General features: G+C 40.6%; 1 protein-coding gene across 1 annotated transcript in view; it reads right to left on the bottom strand.

The window, feature by feature from the left end:
* LOC139291128 (ecto-NOX disulfide-thiol exchanger 2-like) overlaps positions 1 to 13,694 on the bottom strand; it is a 67,559-nt gene extending 53,865 nt beyond the window's left edge. The window contains exon 1 of the mRNA XM_070913057.1: positions 13,598 to 13,694. Within this exon, the coding sequence (XP_070769158.1) occupies positions 13,598 to 13,694 (97 nt within the window). The remainder of the gene's footprint in view (positions 1 to 13,597) is intronic.
* Positions 13,695 to 14,222: the final 528 nt, after the last annotated feature.

Genomic DNA, 14,222 nt, shown 5'->3' with positions numbered 1-14,222 from the left:
GGTCAGCACACTACCTTCAACAGACATGATCTGACTGCTCGGGGCTGAGTTACTGTGTGTATGTGCTTCCCTCTACGCCTGCACATTTTTCTATTGTTACTTTGTTGATCTGCTTTGCTCCATTTGCTTTGCCATGGTAATCCAATCAGACTCCAAGCTGATATTCCTTTACATGTGCACAACTGCAGCACGAAATGCTGTTTATTTGCTCTGTTGTGCTCACAACTTAAAATGTTGACTGAGGGAAAATTAAGTGTGTGTTTAGAGTAAGAATGTATCTGATCAAATGAATCCCTTGTGTATTTGTTTTAGCACATCCATTAAAAAATATTACATATTTTGTTTAACCCCTTAATTCAATAACAAAAATGCAAAAGTTCACAGATGTGTCAATATGATAATTATAAACAAGCCTCTGTGTCAGATTCTGTAAAATTGCAGCCAAATTCAATTTAAAACAGCAGATTGGATTTCTGAGCATATTTTGGTGGTTGGGGTTGTTTTTCTTAAAACAAACACAGTGTCTTCTTGTTGACACGTCTCCAGCAGAGCAGCTGATGTGGAGTCACAGATTCAGCAATATGAACCATCAAGCTAAATGTCATGTTTTGGTCTAAGACCGTCAGAATGAGTGAAGAGAGTGAGGGCTTCTTTCTTATGCACCATCAGTCAGCAATAACACTGTCAAAATCCATAACAGAGGACAAAACAAATACACGTCTCCACACACAGTAGTAACAGCCTTGAGACATTTGAGGCTTGACTCTAATTTTTTCACTCTTTTGAGGAACCTTTATACTGTGTGATTTTGAGCTGACAAATGCGAAAGAAACATGGTGAAGCTTTTGGTCGTCGATCAAAAAACTCCACCGATTTAGAGGTTTGGCGACGGACAGGCTGCATCAAATTTCTGACTCACAATGTCAAGACCAAAATCCTACCATGTGACTGCAGCTGTGAATGATCAAAGCACACTTGTAACGTGACAAAAAAGCATTTTAATTAGTGATCACAACTTAATGACGTAAGTATTCACACACTTTGTCATCATTACCACGATGATTAAGTCCATTTTACAGCCTTTATCTGAAACTACAAGCCCATTTTTCTACATCCATCTACACACAAACACTCCAACATGTGTGTGCTTAGTCCAGTAAGAGCATGTGCATGTGCAGAGAGCAGCAGCAGCAGCAGCAGCAGAGACGTGCGTGATGAGATATTATTTACTGTCTCTTCTTCCAGGGGATTTTTCGGCCGCTCCAGCTCTGTCATCACTATGGCAACAATGGCGCTTCAGTCTGGAAGCCATGTTTTATGTTTCAACACTAACGGCGCGATGACCCAGTGTTTGAGTGGTTTCAGTGCAAACGGGGTCTGTAGTGAGAAACTCCTCCGAGGCCCAGAGATCATGAAAGTGCCCTTAAACAAAAACATCAAGAGAGAGCTTGTAGATCTCCGACCGCCCACACAAGGCCGCCAGTCTCAATGTCTGTTTATCTCTGATCTATTTTTCTCTCGCTCACTGTTTGACTCTGGGTATCTTAAAAAAAAGAAAAAGAAAAAAAGAAATCCATTTCTCTGTGTGCTCCTTCATTACTGTACATGCTCTAAAGCTTTCACACATACAGTACGCCCTGATCTTGGCGCTTTATCTCTAATGTAAAATCTGTCCTGGTATGCAACTGCATATCAGCCTGCCTGTGTGTGAGAAGCACAGACATGAAATTAGATTTTAAAAAAATATATTTGACTACAACAACCTCCTGGCTATTGCTGTTATACTCCCTTTTCCGCCTTGACACAACCTCTCCTCCCCTTTCTCCCTCCTCAAACTGATTTCCACAGTGAATGTTCCCTCTCAGCAGAGTCAGCCATGGGTGGCGGTCGGGGGGACACGGACAGCCGCTGTGAGGCATGCTGGGTAATATGGGTAATATTTTCTGATGAAAAGACAGGCCCAAGCCTCCTGGAACTTGGCCTTTTACTCACCCTGCCAACTGTCGCCCCATCTGCATCTCCATTTCCTTCCTAATGTCCGCCAGATATCTCTCGCAAATCCATCTATTTCTATTAAACATGAAGAATTCTTCATTTAATTTTCGGTATTGTGACAGACATAACTCTATCACATTTGTTCTGCATAGATTATACCTGTTAAACTTTGTGAAACTTTTATGAACCACAATTCCCATCATTAATTTTTATACTATTCATTTTTCCCCCTGACTTTACCGTATAGGACATTAACCTCAGTCAGTTAAATCAGTCTCTCACTGATCGCTGCAGTGGATCAGCTCACAGAGAAGGATAATGTGTGTGTTTGTGTGTGTGTGTGTGTGTATGTTCGTGTGCAGCAAGTGAACACAGCAGAAAGAACCGTGGGAGACTCTCCTCCTCCAGTGGGCCTTTTTGTTCATTCAAAAATACTAAAAACTGAACTGAAAATCCTGTTTCTGTGTGTGAGGGCAGTGTGCATTTGTGCCTTTGTGTGTAACCGGGAGAAAGAGAGAGTAAATTCGTCCACACATCTTCAGCAGCTGCCTTGTGGCCTCCATCCAATAACACCGATAAAGAGTCCAAACCAACCAATCAATGGCATTATTGCTTATAATAGAAACATCTATTTCTATGAGGAGAGCCTATCATACATGCCCTTGTTGTTCTGGAGTGCTGTTAGTTAACAGAATTGCCGTTTTGCTGTGAATACTAATGTAGAGATTCACTGTTCATTATCACTTACTAAAAGGCTGCAGCACCAGGATCTCTAAGCATGACAAACACTTAATCCCCTCCAGCTGACTCTCACCTCTGCATCTCTCAATGTAGTAGGACAGGTGAGTATTGAATTTCCCATCTGAAGTCATACTTTTGTATAAAGGGACTGTGCTTTCTCCTACAAGTTAACAAGGATATTCTGAACAGCTCTACATAATATGAAAAGGGTATCTACAACCTTCAGAAAGCCACATTAAATACTGTTCATGGCCTTTTTAATGTTTTGTGGAATTTAATTTAAGGCTAAGTTAAAAGACATAATAAACAAGGCTGGAAACCCGCCCTATGACTGATAGAGCATAACTAATTATAATGGTGATACCTATGAATGGGCTGCAGAAGAAAACAAAAGACACCAAGAAAATAAGTGTTATGAAGCATGAAATCAAATTGGGTTTGGGTTTAAAGCGAGCGGCATGCGTATTGTTAAACAAACCCTTTTTTCTTAATGAAAATGTACATCCAGGGTAAATAATCACCAATTAGTTGACAGTTTAATACTTTTGTTCTGCCACGGGCAGTTGGTTTCAGTTGAACGTGCTGTTGCTAGTAGCAACCCCTACTGGCAAGGGTCCAGTTCCAGCAGTTGCAGTTTAAAGCCCCGCTCGGACAGGCTTAACATTACAGAGGGAGGTGGGGAATGAAATATTAACTGTGCTCCTCGGTAATTTAACTAATTGTTCCGGATGGCATTTTAACCAGCGCAAATTTACAGGATGTGGTCCGTAATAGACATGGACATTCTTTGGGACTAGCCAAAAGAGAATACCAGTACCTACCTGTAGCTGACAGTACAACAGCCCATTGGATGAGCTTTTACAGGGTCTTGCTCTCCTGATGGCTTGAATTCCTTTCCACTCATTGTATTGGTTCCAAAATAGGCCTAATGTTGGTGTTAACATGTTTCTGTCTATATTAGCAAAAAAATATTTGTTGGGCATGTGCATATATTTCAACATCCCTCTCTTAAAATATTTTGGACAAATCATCCTGTACTCCCTTCAGTCAACAACAGTTGGTTTCAGTTGAACATCCTGTTGCTAGTAGCAACCACTACTGACACAGTCCCATAACACTTTCACTGACATTGTTACTTCCACCATTTTGTCAGATCTGTGTCCAAACAAATATTGAAAAACACATCTTTTATCTACTCTTTGAACGTCTTTGTTGGGGCATTATCGGTACAGGTACTCTTTTTCGCCCAGCTGTGTTGTGATTTAGTAGAATTTAGTTTGTCTGCAATCAGTCTAGTGCTAACCAAATTAGCCACTATACTAGCTGTCTGAAGCTACTGTGTTGCTAATACAACATTCGAGCTAGGTAACTTTATTGTACTGACTCGTTTATTAGATTAATCACTGTGTTGTTAATCTTATTGGGACATAAAGTTGATTTTTCACTGGTGATACTTTGTGTTTTCCTCACATGAAGGACAATATAAGTAATTTGACAGTTCATCTATGCTTTTGTGAATCCATTTTTCTTTTTACCGAACTAATTTATTTTTAGCCATGTTAGGGAGATGGCAATGTCGGCCAATCGACTACTTTTTCCTGATTGAAATATCTCAACTACTATTGGAGAGATTGCCATGACATTTTATACAGACATTCATGGTCCCCAGAAAATAATTCCTAATGACTTTGGTGATCTGCTGACTTTACCTCTAGCGTCACCAGCAGGTTGACATTTTTTGTTTTTAGTGTTTTTACATTTCTTGAAAACTGTTGGGGAAGAAAATCAAGTGACCAACAACGTTTAGACAACTTTACCTACAAAGTCAGATTGCCAGTCATATTGTGGCTTGTACATGACATTTTTGACTATTAAAACAATAAATTCTTGGCAAGGATGACAAGAGAGAGAGATGTAATCAGTACCAAAATAAAGTAAAATACCTGCCTTAATCTTTCTTTAGCCGACAATGTGAGTTATGAGTCCTAAAGTCGCTTGAAAACTCTTGAAAAAAGCTAAAAAATATCCCTGAGATAAAGTGTCTTAGACATAGCTGCCAGAGTCAATAAATCCTGCCAGAGAGTGAGAGTGTCTGTGTGTCTGTGATAATAAGTGGTAGCTTGTAAGGTTGTAAGGTCAGAGAGAGAGAGAGAGACACACAGAGAGAGAGAGACACCGAAACAGAGAGACAGACGTAATCATATTTGACAGAGAGGGGAGAGATGGAGGAGAGCCATTTTTCTGGCTATTCCATGCTATTCTGCTGCCATCACAGTGTGGGTGTATGACTCAGTGATACAACAACCTCCATTCAATATCCCAATAATAACACCGCGCCAACATACACAACCTCTATTCACCAACCCTGACCATAAAGATATCCATCATATATCGATCAATAGACTTCTCATCTTTATGGTCGACACAACTCGAATTGAATACGAGTTTACCTGCCTGAATTCAATAACGTTAAGCTGTGCTGATAAAATAGTTCCTCCACTCTGGCCACAAGGAGTCCATGTGTCTCACACAATCTCTTGAGTTAAAAGTAGTAGTAAATGATTTGATTTCACATATAATACAATACTATTTTTTCATTTTATCCTTCAATGTGTAAACTTTGCTTTGACATGAGCTCTATGCACTAAATCATTGATTATCTTTCTGACATTTAACAATGGTATTTGATATCACTGCCAGGTATATGTAAAGAACTAATAATATATCTGCTACAAATCACTACAGTTATGTATAATGGCCTCACGTAATGGCAGCTGCTCTAGCATTGTTGGAAAACTTTTTCATTGACAGGACTAAATACAAGCGAAGCATTGATATGAAAAGAGGTGATTAAGGGTATCTATTCATGACTATCTGTAGAAAGGAGGCTTGTGCACGTGTCCCACTGCCACAGTGAAAAGAAAGCAGTTTAATTCTAAAAATACTATCTTACAGAATGACAATTATTCTTGCAAAATGGCCAGATAACGTAGAATTAAATCAAAGTATGGCACCTTTTCCTGCTGACAAAGTTGTGACACCTTTGCAGAAGAACCTCTTTATTTAGTCTGTCACATTATCTGTCCACACCAGTACTACTTCAATAACAATAATCATCTTTATTTATATGGCACTTATCTGAAAGTATAATTGACAAAGTGCTTCACAGTCTGTTGGTGCAGCTGTCTGGACAGCACTGATTAAATAATGGAGGATGGAAATGCAGGGACTCTAAGTTAAAGGAAAACTGTGACATTTTGTGGGATACACTTGTTTGTTTTCTTACCAGCAGTTAGATGAGAAGATCAATATCAATTTCATCTCTGTCTGTTCGGTATAGAGATAGGTCCAACATTCGTTTAGCCTGGCTTAGAACCAGGTTCTCAACAACTCCAAAGCTCTCATATGTACTTGTACATTGTGTATTTTACATGTGTAGAAATAGAAGCAGTTAGCTGATGTACAGTATTGGAGAGATCACCTATTTATTGCATGCAGCTTCACAAAAGTTCTGTCAGTGTTGCTGGGTTTAAAGGCCCCGCACAGCCATGGTACACCCACACAGAGGGTAATTATGATGCCTGATTAGACGTTTTCTTAGGATGTGTGGGCGCATACAGACTGTGCTTGAATGACATCTCCATCACTCTCATCCTCTAGGGCGAGGACAAATTACACCTCTATTCATTCTTATTGGGGACCTCACATAATCCTGGTATAACTCTTCACACCTTCAATCTGAGCAGAGGTCTAATCAGCCACAATATATGAAAACACCTGTGTGGTTGTGCAGTTGTGGTTGTGTAAACTCTTTGATAACTCTCAACTATAACCCTGCTGGATCTTTTAGGCTACCGACGTCTTTGACAGTTTGACAGTTTAAAAAATCTGATGACAATATATCTTCTGGTAATAATTGTTATTTTTACAAAAACACATAACATTAACAAACCATCTTGATACGGATCCTTTAGATTTGTTAAAGAATTGTGACCTAGATACATAATAAGCAGGACATTTTACAGTTATAAAAATCTACTCGGAATCTACTTGGTGGAAAATTTTCTAAATTAAATTTTAAATTCTTTGTAGACATATACAAACACATTATTTATGACTTATTATTACTTATTTTAACAGGGTCAGGTAGGATCCTGTTGTATTGCTACAGATCTCAGGTCTGCCTCATACTCATCAAAGGAGACATGACAGTGCAAACTGACAAATTACATTCACTTTTATTTACAATTACTTCTCAACAGTGGCTGCCTCTTAATTGGTGAGGCATCACACTGCTGCCCCTGTAGGTCTTTCAGGCTATTCGGTCGGCTCTTACTTTCCTTGGGTCTCTTTTGGGGGAAAAAAAAATGTAATTCATGTCAGGTTCAGGTGGGTTTTCCACAGGCCTGTTTCAGATTGGGTCCAAAATGATGGATCCATGAGGACCTCTATCTTTGATGTAATGATGGCTAGCTCACTAGCTAACAGGATACAACATGTCAACGTGACAATTTTGGAGCTGTATTTTTTTCACTTTTAGCTAGTTTGGCTTTGAGTCTGTTTGCTAAGCTAAGCTGAACTTGCACTGATGAGACTGATATCAATCTTCTGGCCTAAGCCCAAATATGATAGCAAACAAGCCTATTTTCCCAAATGTTGGAGTGTTCATTTAAAAGTGTTCAACAACATAAAACAGACCAGAGCAGGATTATTTTTGTCATGATGGAGAGTTGATAGTCAGTCCACCTGGATTAGTTCAAAGACCATAAAACATAACATGTGACCAAGAGTGTGTGCATCTTTTATAGCTTGCGTAAAGTTATGTTCTCTGCCTTGTGTGTGTGTGTGTGTGTGTGTGTGTGTGTGTGTGTAGGAGGCTCAGGGGGGAAGGCATGCATTTGCGTGCACTATGTTCAGAGTGGCTCGAACGGTTCAGGAGGTTCAGAGCTAACAGACTGGAAATTTGACCATGCATCTCTTGGCAATGTCTACTGAACATATGGATTATGGATGGAGTTCAGGAAAGGTCAAGTTTACTGCTAGAAGGCCTCCTTTCAGCTGCCTGTTTAAGTGCAGGCAGAAGACGGAGTCGTAACTCAGACTGCTCTTAGCAGTCAACTTTGATTGACCTGAGATTTCCTCATCATAAATGGTTAAAGGGAGAGACAGACAGAGATGGTAGGAGTGGAGTAAAAGAAAATAAGGTGGTAGGAGTACTTCAAACAGAATGATTTCATTCTGCCTGACAAAGTGTCTGTCCGTCTGTCTGCAGATGGATAACACTGAGCTCCTGTGAGACAAAAGTACCTCACTGATTTCGTTATGGAGATTATATAATGGAGTTCTGAACAGAGATATGTATCATGGAAGAAAATAACCAATGTTCTCACAAAATGATAGGCTTCAACTGTTTAATCCAAAGGTGTTTAGAGGGGAGCTTAATGCAAGTTGTCAGTGACACATGATCTAAACTTTAGATTTTAAGGATTAAGACTGAGATACTGTTGGTTTTCTTTAGTTAAGTCCTTGAATTTAGTTTGCAGCACAACCCAGTTCATCACATGCACCGTTTCAAATTTTCAGTGCGACTGAGAGGGAAGCTAAAACTATGAAAGCGCTCAGCTCTCTAAAAACCGAATGAGCAGTTTGTTTTCTGATGTGTCTGTGGGTTACAGTGGCTGACTCAGCTGTAATGAGACATTAATGAAGATGTTGGGTAATTTGGGCCGGCGAGATAGAGAGAGGGAGGGAGAGAGAGAGGGAGAGAGGGGGAATAGGGAAGGAGAGAGGAAGGAGGAGGCAAAGGTAAGGAAGCACCAGCTGCTTTTCCAGATGATCCATGAGGGGAGCCACAGCTGTCCTCTTCACCCGACACTCCTCCCTCTCCATCTTTTTCTCCTCCTTTCTTCTTCTTTCCTCTTTACGCCACCGTTCAGAAACTGCTTGAGCAAAACGACTTCAATGAAGATATATTACCGCAACTGAGGCTTCATCCATTGTATGCCACACAGATCAAACCCCCCCCCCCCCCCCACATCTCCCTCTCAGCGCGTGGGCGAGAGTGTTTCCCTCCATCTCCATCTCATCGGACAGTTCCCCGCTCTGCCGGTAATGTTTATCATACTCTTGAAAGGAGAGCTGGTAGAGGCTGTGCTGAGTGTGAGAGCAGTAAATACCACAAATTAAATTCAATAGATGATCTTAAGTATGGAGAGGTCAGCAACTTCCACACGCATTTATCTTAAAAATAAACTCACAGACAATCATATGCATGTGTGTGAAGACACACGTCAAAAGCATGTGCCACGTGCCAAGTACCACAAATACGAGCAAAAAAATTCACAACGGAGAGAGAAAAGAGTAATCACAGATGGAGCTTAACCTTATGTTATAAATAGAAAATAGAATTGGTAAGACTGAATACTTAACAATGAAGTGCTCTCTGAGGTTGTAATGACATTGGAAAGTAATAAACAAATGGGCCCATGCGTCAACGCTTCATTAATCTTAAAGCTCTCAGTTCTGAAACATTTCTCCAGTCTTCTGAAAGTAATGTTGATTAAGTGTTATAAGTCTGTGTGTGTGTGTGCGCGCTCTCTTAAGGACATATCAATGACACGGCTCTCTGATTGGTTACATTGGTTCATTATCGTCATGAGTTATGAAATAATGAAACATGCAGCAGCAGGGAGGCGATCAACAATGCTGAATCCACAAGCTTCAACCTTTTTGAATAGTGTAACAACTGTAATATGAGACAAAACTGAGATGGTGGCAGAATCTTGAAGAAGAAACTCGATTCTCTGACAGGAATTTCTCATTCATAACTAAGATTTTGCAGACAGGTTTGAGCTCTGTTTATTTGGCAAGTTCGCATCATTATAAAATCAAAACTTGAGCCTTTTGTCTGTAACCCAAACAAGAAGTTGTCTTGAGTCAACTTGTAGGACTGAGCCACGGCATGTTTGTGTGTGTGTGTGTGTGTGTGTGTGTGTGTGTGTGTGTGTGTGTGTGTGTGTTTGTGCGTATGAGTGTTGCTTACTGAGTTTTCATTTTTGTTATGAGTGTTTGTGTGCTTCTCCTCAGACTGAGTAGAGCCATAACTCCATCTCCCAGAGTCAGCTCAGTGAATCCATTTGGATCAATCCTAATTACCAACACAAACTAACATGAGACCTGGACAGGGATAAAGGTTCTATCATCACATCTAAGCTTCAATTTCAGTACTATGTAACACCAACTATATTACAATATTATGTGGATCTAAATGCAAATCCATACTCACAGAAGAGAGACACAGATATATTCATAATGATACTACAGTTAAGTGAGACAGTCGACGTGTTGTAACTTAAAGAATGCAACAGGAATTAGCATGCACTGCAGCCAGCTATTAATCATGTTCACTATAATAAATGGTATGATCTCAATATTCATCTGTTATGCATGAAGAAAATAAAATCAACTGAATCAGCTGAACATTTGGCTGCTGTGAAAGAGCCTTCTCATGTCAGCTCAGTCTATAAAAACTATTTTCCCCTTGTGGTGCAACAGAGGCAAAAGAGGTTAAAAAAAAACATCTTACAACCACAGTAATAATCCGACCAACTGTCTCTCCTTAGACAGTATTTTCACTTTTCATTCATGCCAGTTTATGGATGAATAAATGAATAGCCTATCCAGCGAAACGTTTCACATACGGCATGTGAGCTAATAGGAATTAAAGTCCCAACTTGGTGTGCCGTCATTCAATGCTTGTGCACTGTCAGATATTATAACACAAGCAGCAGAATTCACCATCTCATAACATTAAATGATGAAGCTGATACAGAAATGTATCAGAAGATTCACTATGAGAAGCAGGGACAAGCGTCTCCCGGGCTCAGGATGGTCATTTATTAAGGCTACAACGGTAACATAAGTATTGCAGCTTGTGATAGAGCGAGACACAGCCTTCTTCCCTGCTATGATAACATTTTTATCTCACAACTGTTCTCTCTCTACCTCTTGTGCACCAGATGCCAAATATTGAGCAAGCGTTGTGTCTGTCTTTAATGAAGCAGTGAGGAACATTAACGTAAAAGTCACCTTTGTCTGAATGACAACAGGGCATTACTTTAACAGATATAGATGACACCAGAAATGTTTTGTATTCCATGTCTGAAAAGGGCCAAATCATATAAACTTGATGATTAATAACCCTTCAGTGTTGGTGTTCTAAAACCTTCTTAAAACCTCAATATAATCCAAAATGTACAGTTGGTGGGTTCGTACATTTTTGGCTACAGGTGGGCTTATGAACAGGTGTCCGCATGGGGCGTTGCCGATATGGATAGATGACTAAATTTACATCATGCAGATGGCTTCTGTGATAATTTGAGCATTAGCCTGGGGTTCAAATTTTAGAAATGAACTCTCCTCTGGGGGGACCTCTAAGAACTGATACTCTGCTGCTACTGGTGCTCTTGTCCTATGGGAATGATTGACTCCTTGTCCTTAAACTGCTGTACAAAGTTAATATAGTACTGTAATCAGACCTTGTGATTCTGAGAGTTGAGCATTTAGTATGTTCAAAGTCTCTTATTATTCAGCTTTAATGATTTTACTTCCAAAAAATATGGTTCAGAAAATCTAACACTTTGCAAATGAACGCAGATTAGTTAAAAGGGTATTTATGAAAACAATTTGAGAAATTTATTTCTCACACAAAATACCATGACAGACAATAGCAGCTCCTTTAAGTGAAATGCTGCAAAAATGTCTCATTAGAGGGAATTCAGCACTTTTTTTTAGTGCAATGTACCAATCAACACACAGTTCAGTTGTGATGCATTACAAGTTGTTTGTCTGAAACTGCCTGTCAAATACAATACCATTTTGGAGATGTAATAACTTCAAATTTAATTACTATAATAAAAAGTCTTTTTTTATTAGCAAACACAAACCCACTGTTAATAAACAGGGGAACTGTATTCTTATTTCAATAATGTGAGCTGTTTATGCTTCTTGGTGAGAAGAACACACACTTTATAGTTTGTATTTGTATAAATAATTTATTTTATCGTTGACTGTATTTGTATTATTGCGCTGTAAGTGTGGCATTTGTGTTTTCAGGGCACAGCCGCACCCGCTGAGTCACACCAAGGAAGACTGCCCATGCCTCAGTTGGGGTTGTGAACCATAGTTTAAGAAACCAGGCCTCAGAGGGATTATAGGGATGCTGACATGTTAACATATCTTGACTTCAAGTAAGCTAAGTTATACAGAAGGGATCAGCATGCAGAAACATTATCTCCTCCTAAAGCCCTTTGTTGTAAACTTGGCACATTCGATATGCCAACACACACGTACTACATGCTGGCATACTTTCAGCTGCTGGCCCAATGTGACCTCACCAGAACACAAGTTACACATCGTAACTCTGGTTCTGTGAACACAGGCTTTGAGAGGTTTCTTTCAGTTTGACATTTCGGGAAGTGGGATTACTCGCTCTCTTGCGGAAAGTTAGATGAGAAGATCGATACAGCTCTCATGTCTGTCCGTTAAATATGAAGCTCCAGCCAGCAGCCGGTCAGCTTAGCTTGGCATAAAGACTGGAAACAAGGGGAAACAGCTGGCCTTGTTCTGTCCAAAGGTAACAAAATTCACCTACAAGTGCCTCCAAAGCTCACCAATTAACATGTTCTTATTTGTTTGTTTACTCTGTACAAAAATCAAAGTGTAAAAAAAGTTATGCGCAAGACTCTTTCTTTGGTGGGATCAGTGAATATCACAATCGTCTAGGGCGGTGCTAAGCCCAGGATGCAGCAACGGCGCCCTTGTAAAATGGTAACAAGCAGATAGTGAAAGAGGAGGATAAGTCTGCCATTAGCTGACTGAAATAGTTGGCCAATGGCAGACTTATCCCAACAGCCTACATCCGTCGAGTCAGACTACCTTTGGACAGAGCCAGGCTGTTTCACCCTGCTTTCAGTCATTATGCTAAGCTAAGCTAACCAGCTGCTGGATGTAGATTCACATTTAATGTAAAGTCATGAGAGAGGGGTTGATCTTCTCATCCAATTTTTCACCTACACTAAAACCTGCTGTGTGCTCAGCCAATCAGGATGATAGTCAACAGCATGGGGGCTGGATGATGATTACTAACCCTTCAGGGACGAGTGGAACAGCAAGGGAACTCCTTAAAGGGGTTACCACATATACTGTAAACAAGCTGCAGCTGGACCTTGTACAGTCAGACAAGGATGACTTACCGCCCCCACGGGCTCCTCACAGGTATAAAAACACACACACACACACACACACACACACACACACACACACACACACGTTGTCATCCTCTGGACACATTTGGCATTTTCAAACCTTTACTTCAGCAGGAAAAATAAGCTAACAGCACATACTTAATTATAACTGCCTGGGGGAGTAGATGCAGAGGAGGGGAGGCTCCAGACATTCAAACATTGACGCATCGGGAGGTGCCCAGTGCGATGAGTACAACTGCTCCAGTGCTGATGCTCACTGACTTGCTCAAGGGTACTTCGAGGGCAGCAGAGGGGGAGGAAACGCTGTTACTCATCTGTCCTCCTACACACATTTTTTCCAGCCGGTCTGTGAATTCAAGCCAACAACCAAAAATGTAACTTTAAGGCGGCTGTTTCTCCCACCTCTAAGCATGTAGGCCGCTATACCTTACCTACAGTGTATCAGTGTATCTCAACATAAATCTAACTAATTCAGGCTTTTTTATGGGCCGTGGGATAGAAATTCCCACATCAATATATTCACTTTACAATACAATACACTTTTGTGTGGCACCGTGTGAACTGTTTGGCAGCATGTTGCACGTTTTCTGTGGTACCTGGCAGGAGCTGCTGTCCAGTCATGCTTATCGGAGGCATCCCCAGGTTGCTCATGGCTGTTGCCCAGGCGCTGGGGTCTGACATGGGCATCGTCATGGAGTTAGAAGCCATTGTCATGTTACGGTTCCCGTCTGGAGAGAGACACACAAGATGAATGAAAGAAAGTGAGATTCCCCTTTGGGATCGTTCTTCAAGTGCTGCCAAAAAAAAAGAGATGTGCATTGATTTAGATGGGTTATCGGAGAGTCCGAGGTCAAAACCAGAATTACATTTTAAGCTTGTCAGATCTTCCCTGTACTTTATTGACATGAGTGCTTTGTGATCTCCACCCTCATTTCAACTCAGCGTTCTCTCACAGAAGAGGAGGGCCACAGTCTGAATCTGTCTTGACTTTTACAACGCGGTCATTTAGGAAATATTCCTCTTCGCGCAGTTCTTTGTTCGACTTCCGCTCAGAGGTTCAACAGCCCGGCCTTTTGGCACTTCCTGTCTCAGTGACCTATGACCTCTGCTCAAAAGGTTGCAGCTGCTCTGACTGAAAAAGCTGTCACACACATGTACAGACAAGACAAGACAAGCACAGAGACACTGTGCTCTTCCACATTGAGTCTTACAAAGTGTTCA

This window comes from Enoplosus armatus, chromosome 10 (genome assembly GCF_043641665.1).
Source record: "Enoplosus armatus isolate fEnoArm2 chromosome 10, fEnoArm2.hap1, whole genome shotgun sequence".
Taxonomy (NCBI): domain Eukaryota; kingdom Metazoa; phylum Chordata; class Actinopteri; order Centrarchiformes; family Enoplosidae; genus Enoplosus; species Enoplosus armatus.
Note: the sequence above shows the minus strand (reverse complement) of the source record. Positions and strands in the feature narration are given on the sequence as shown.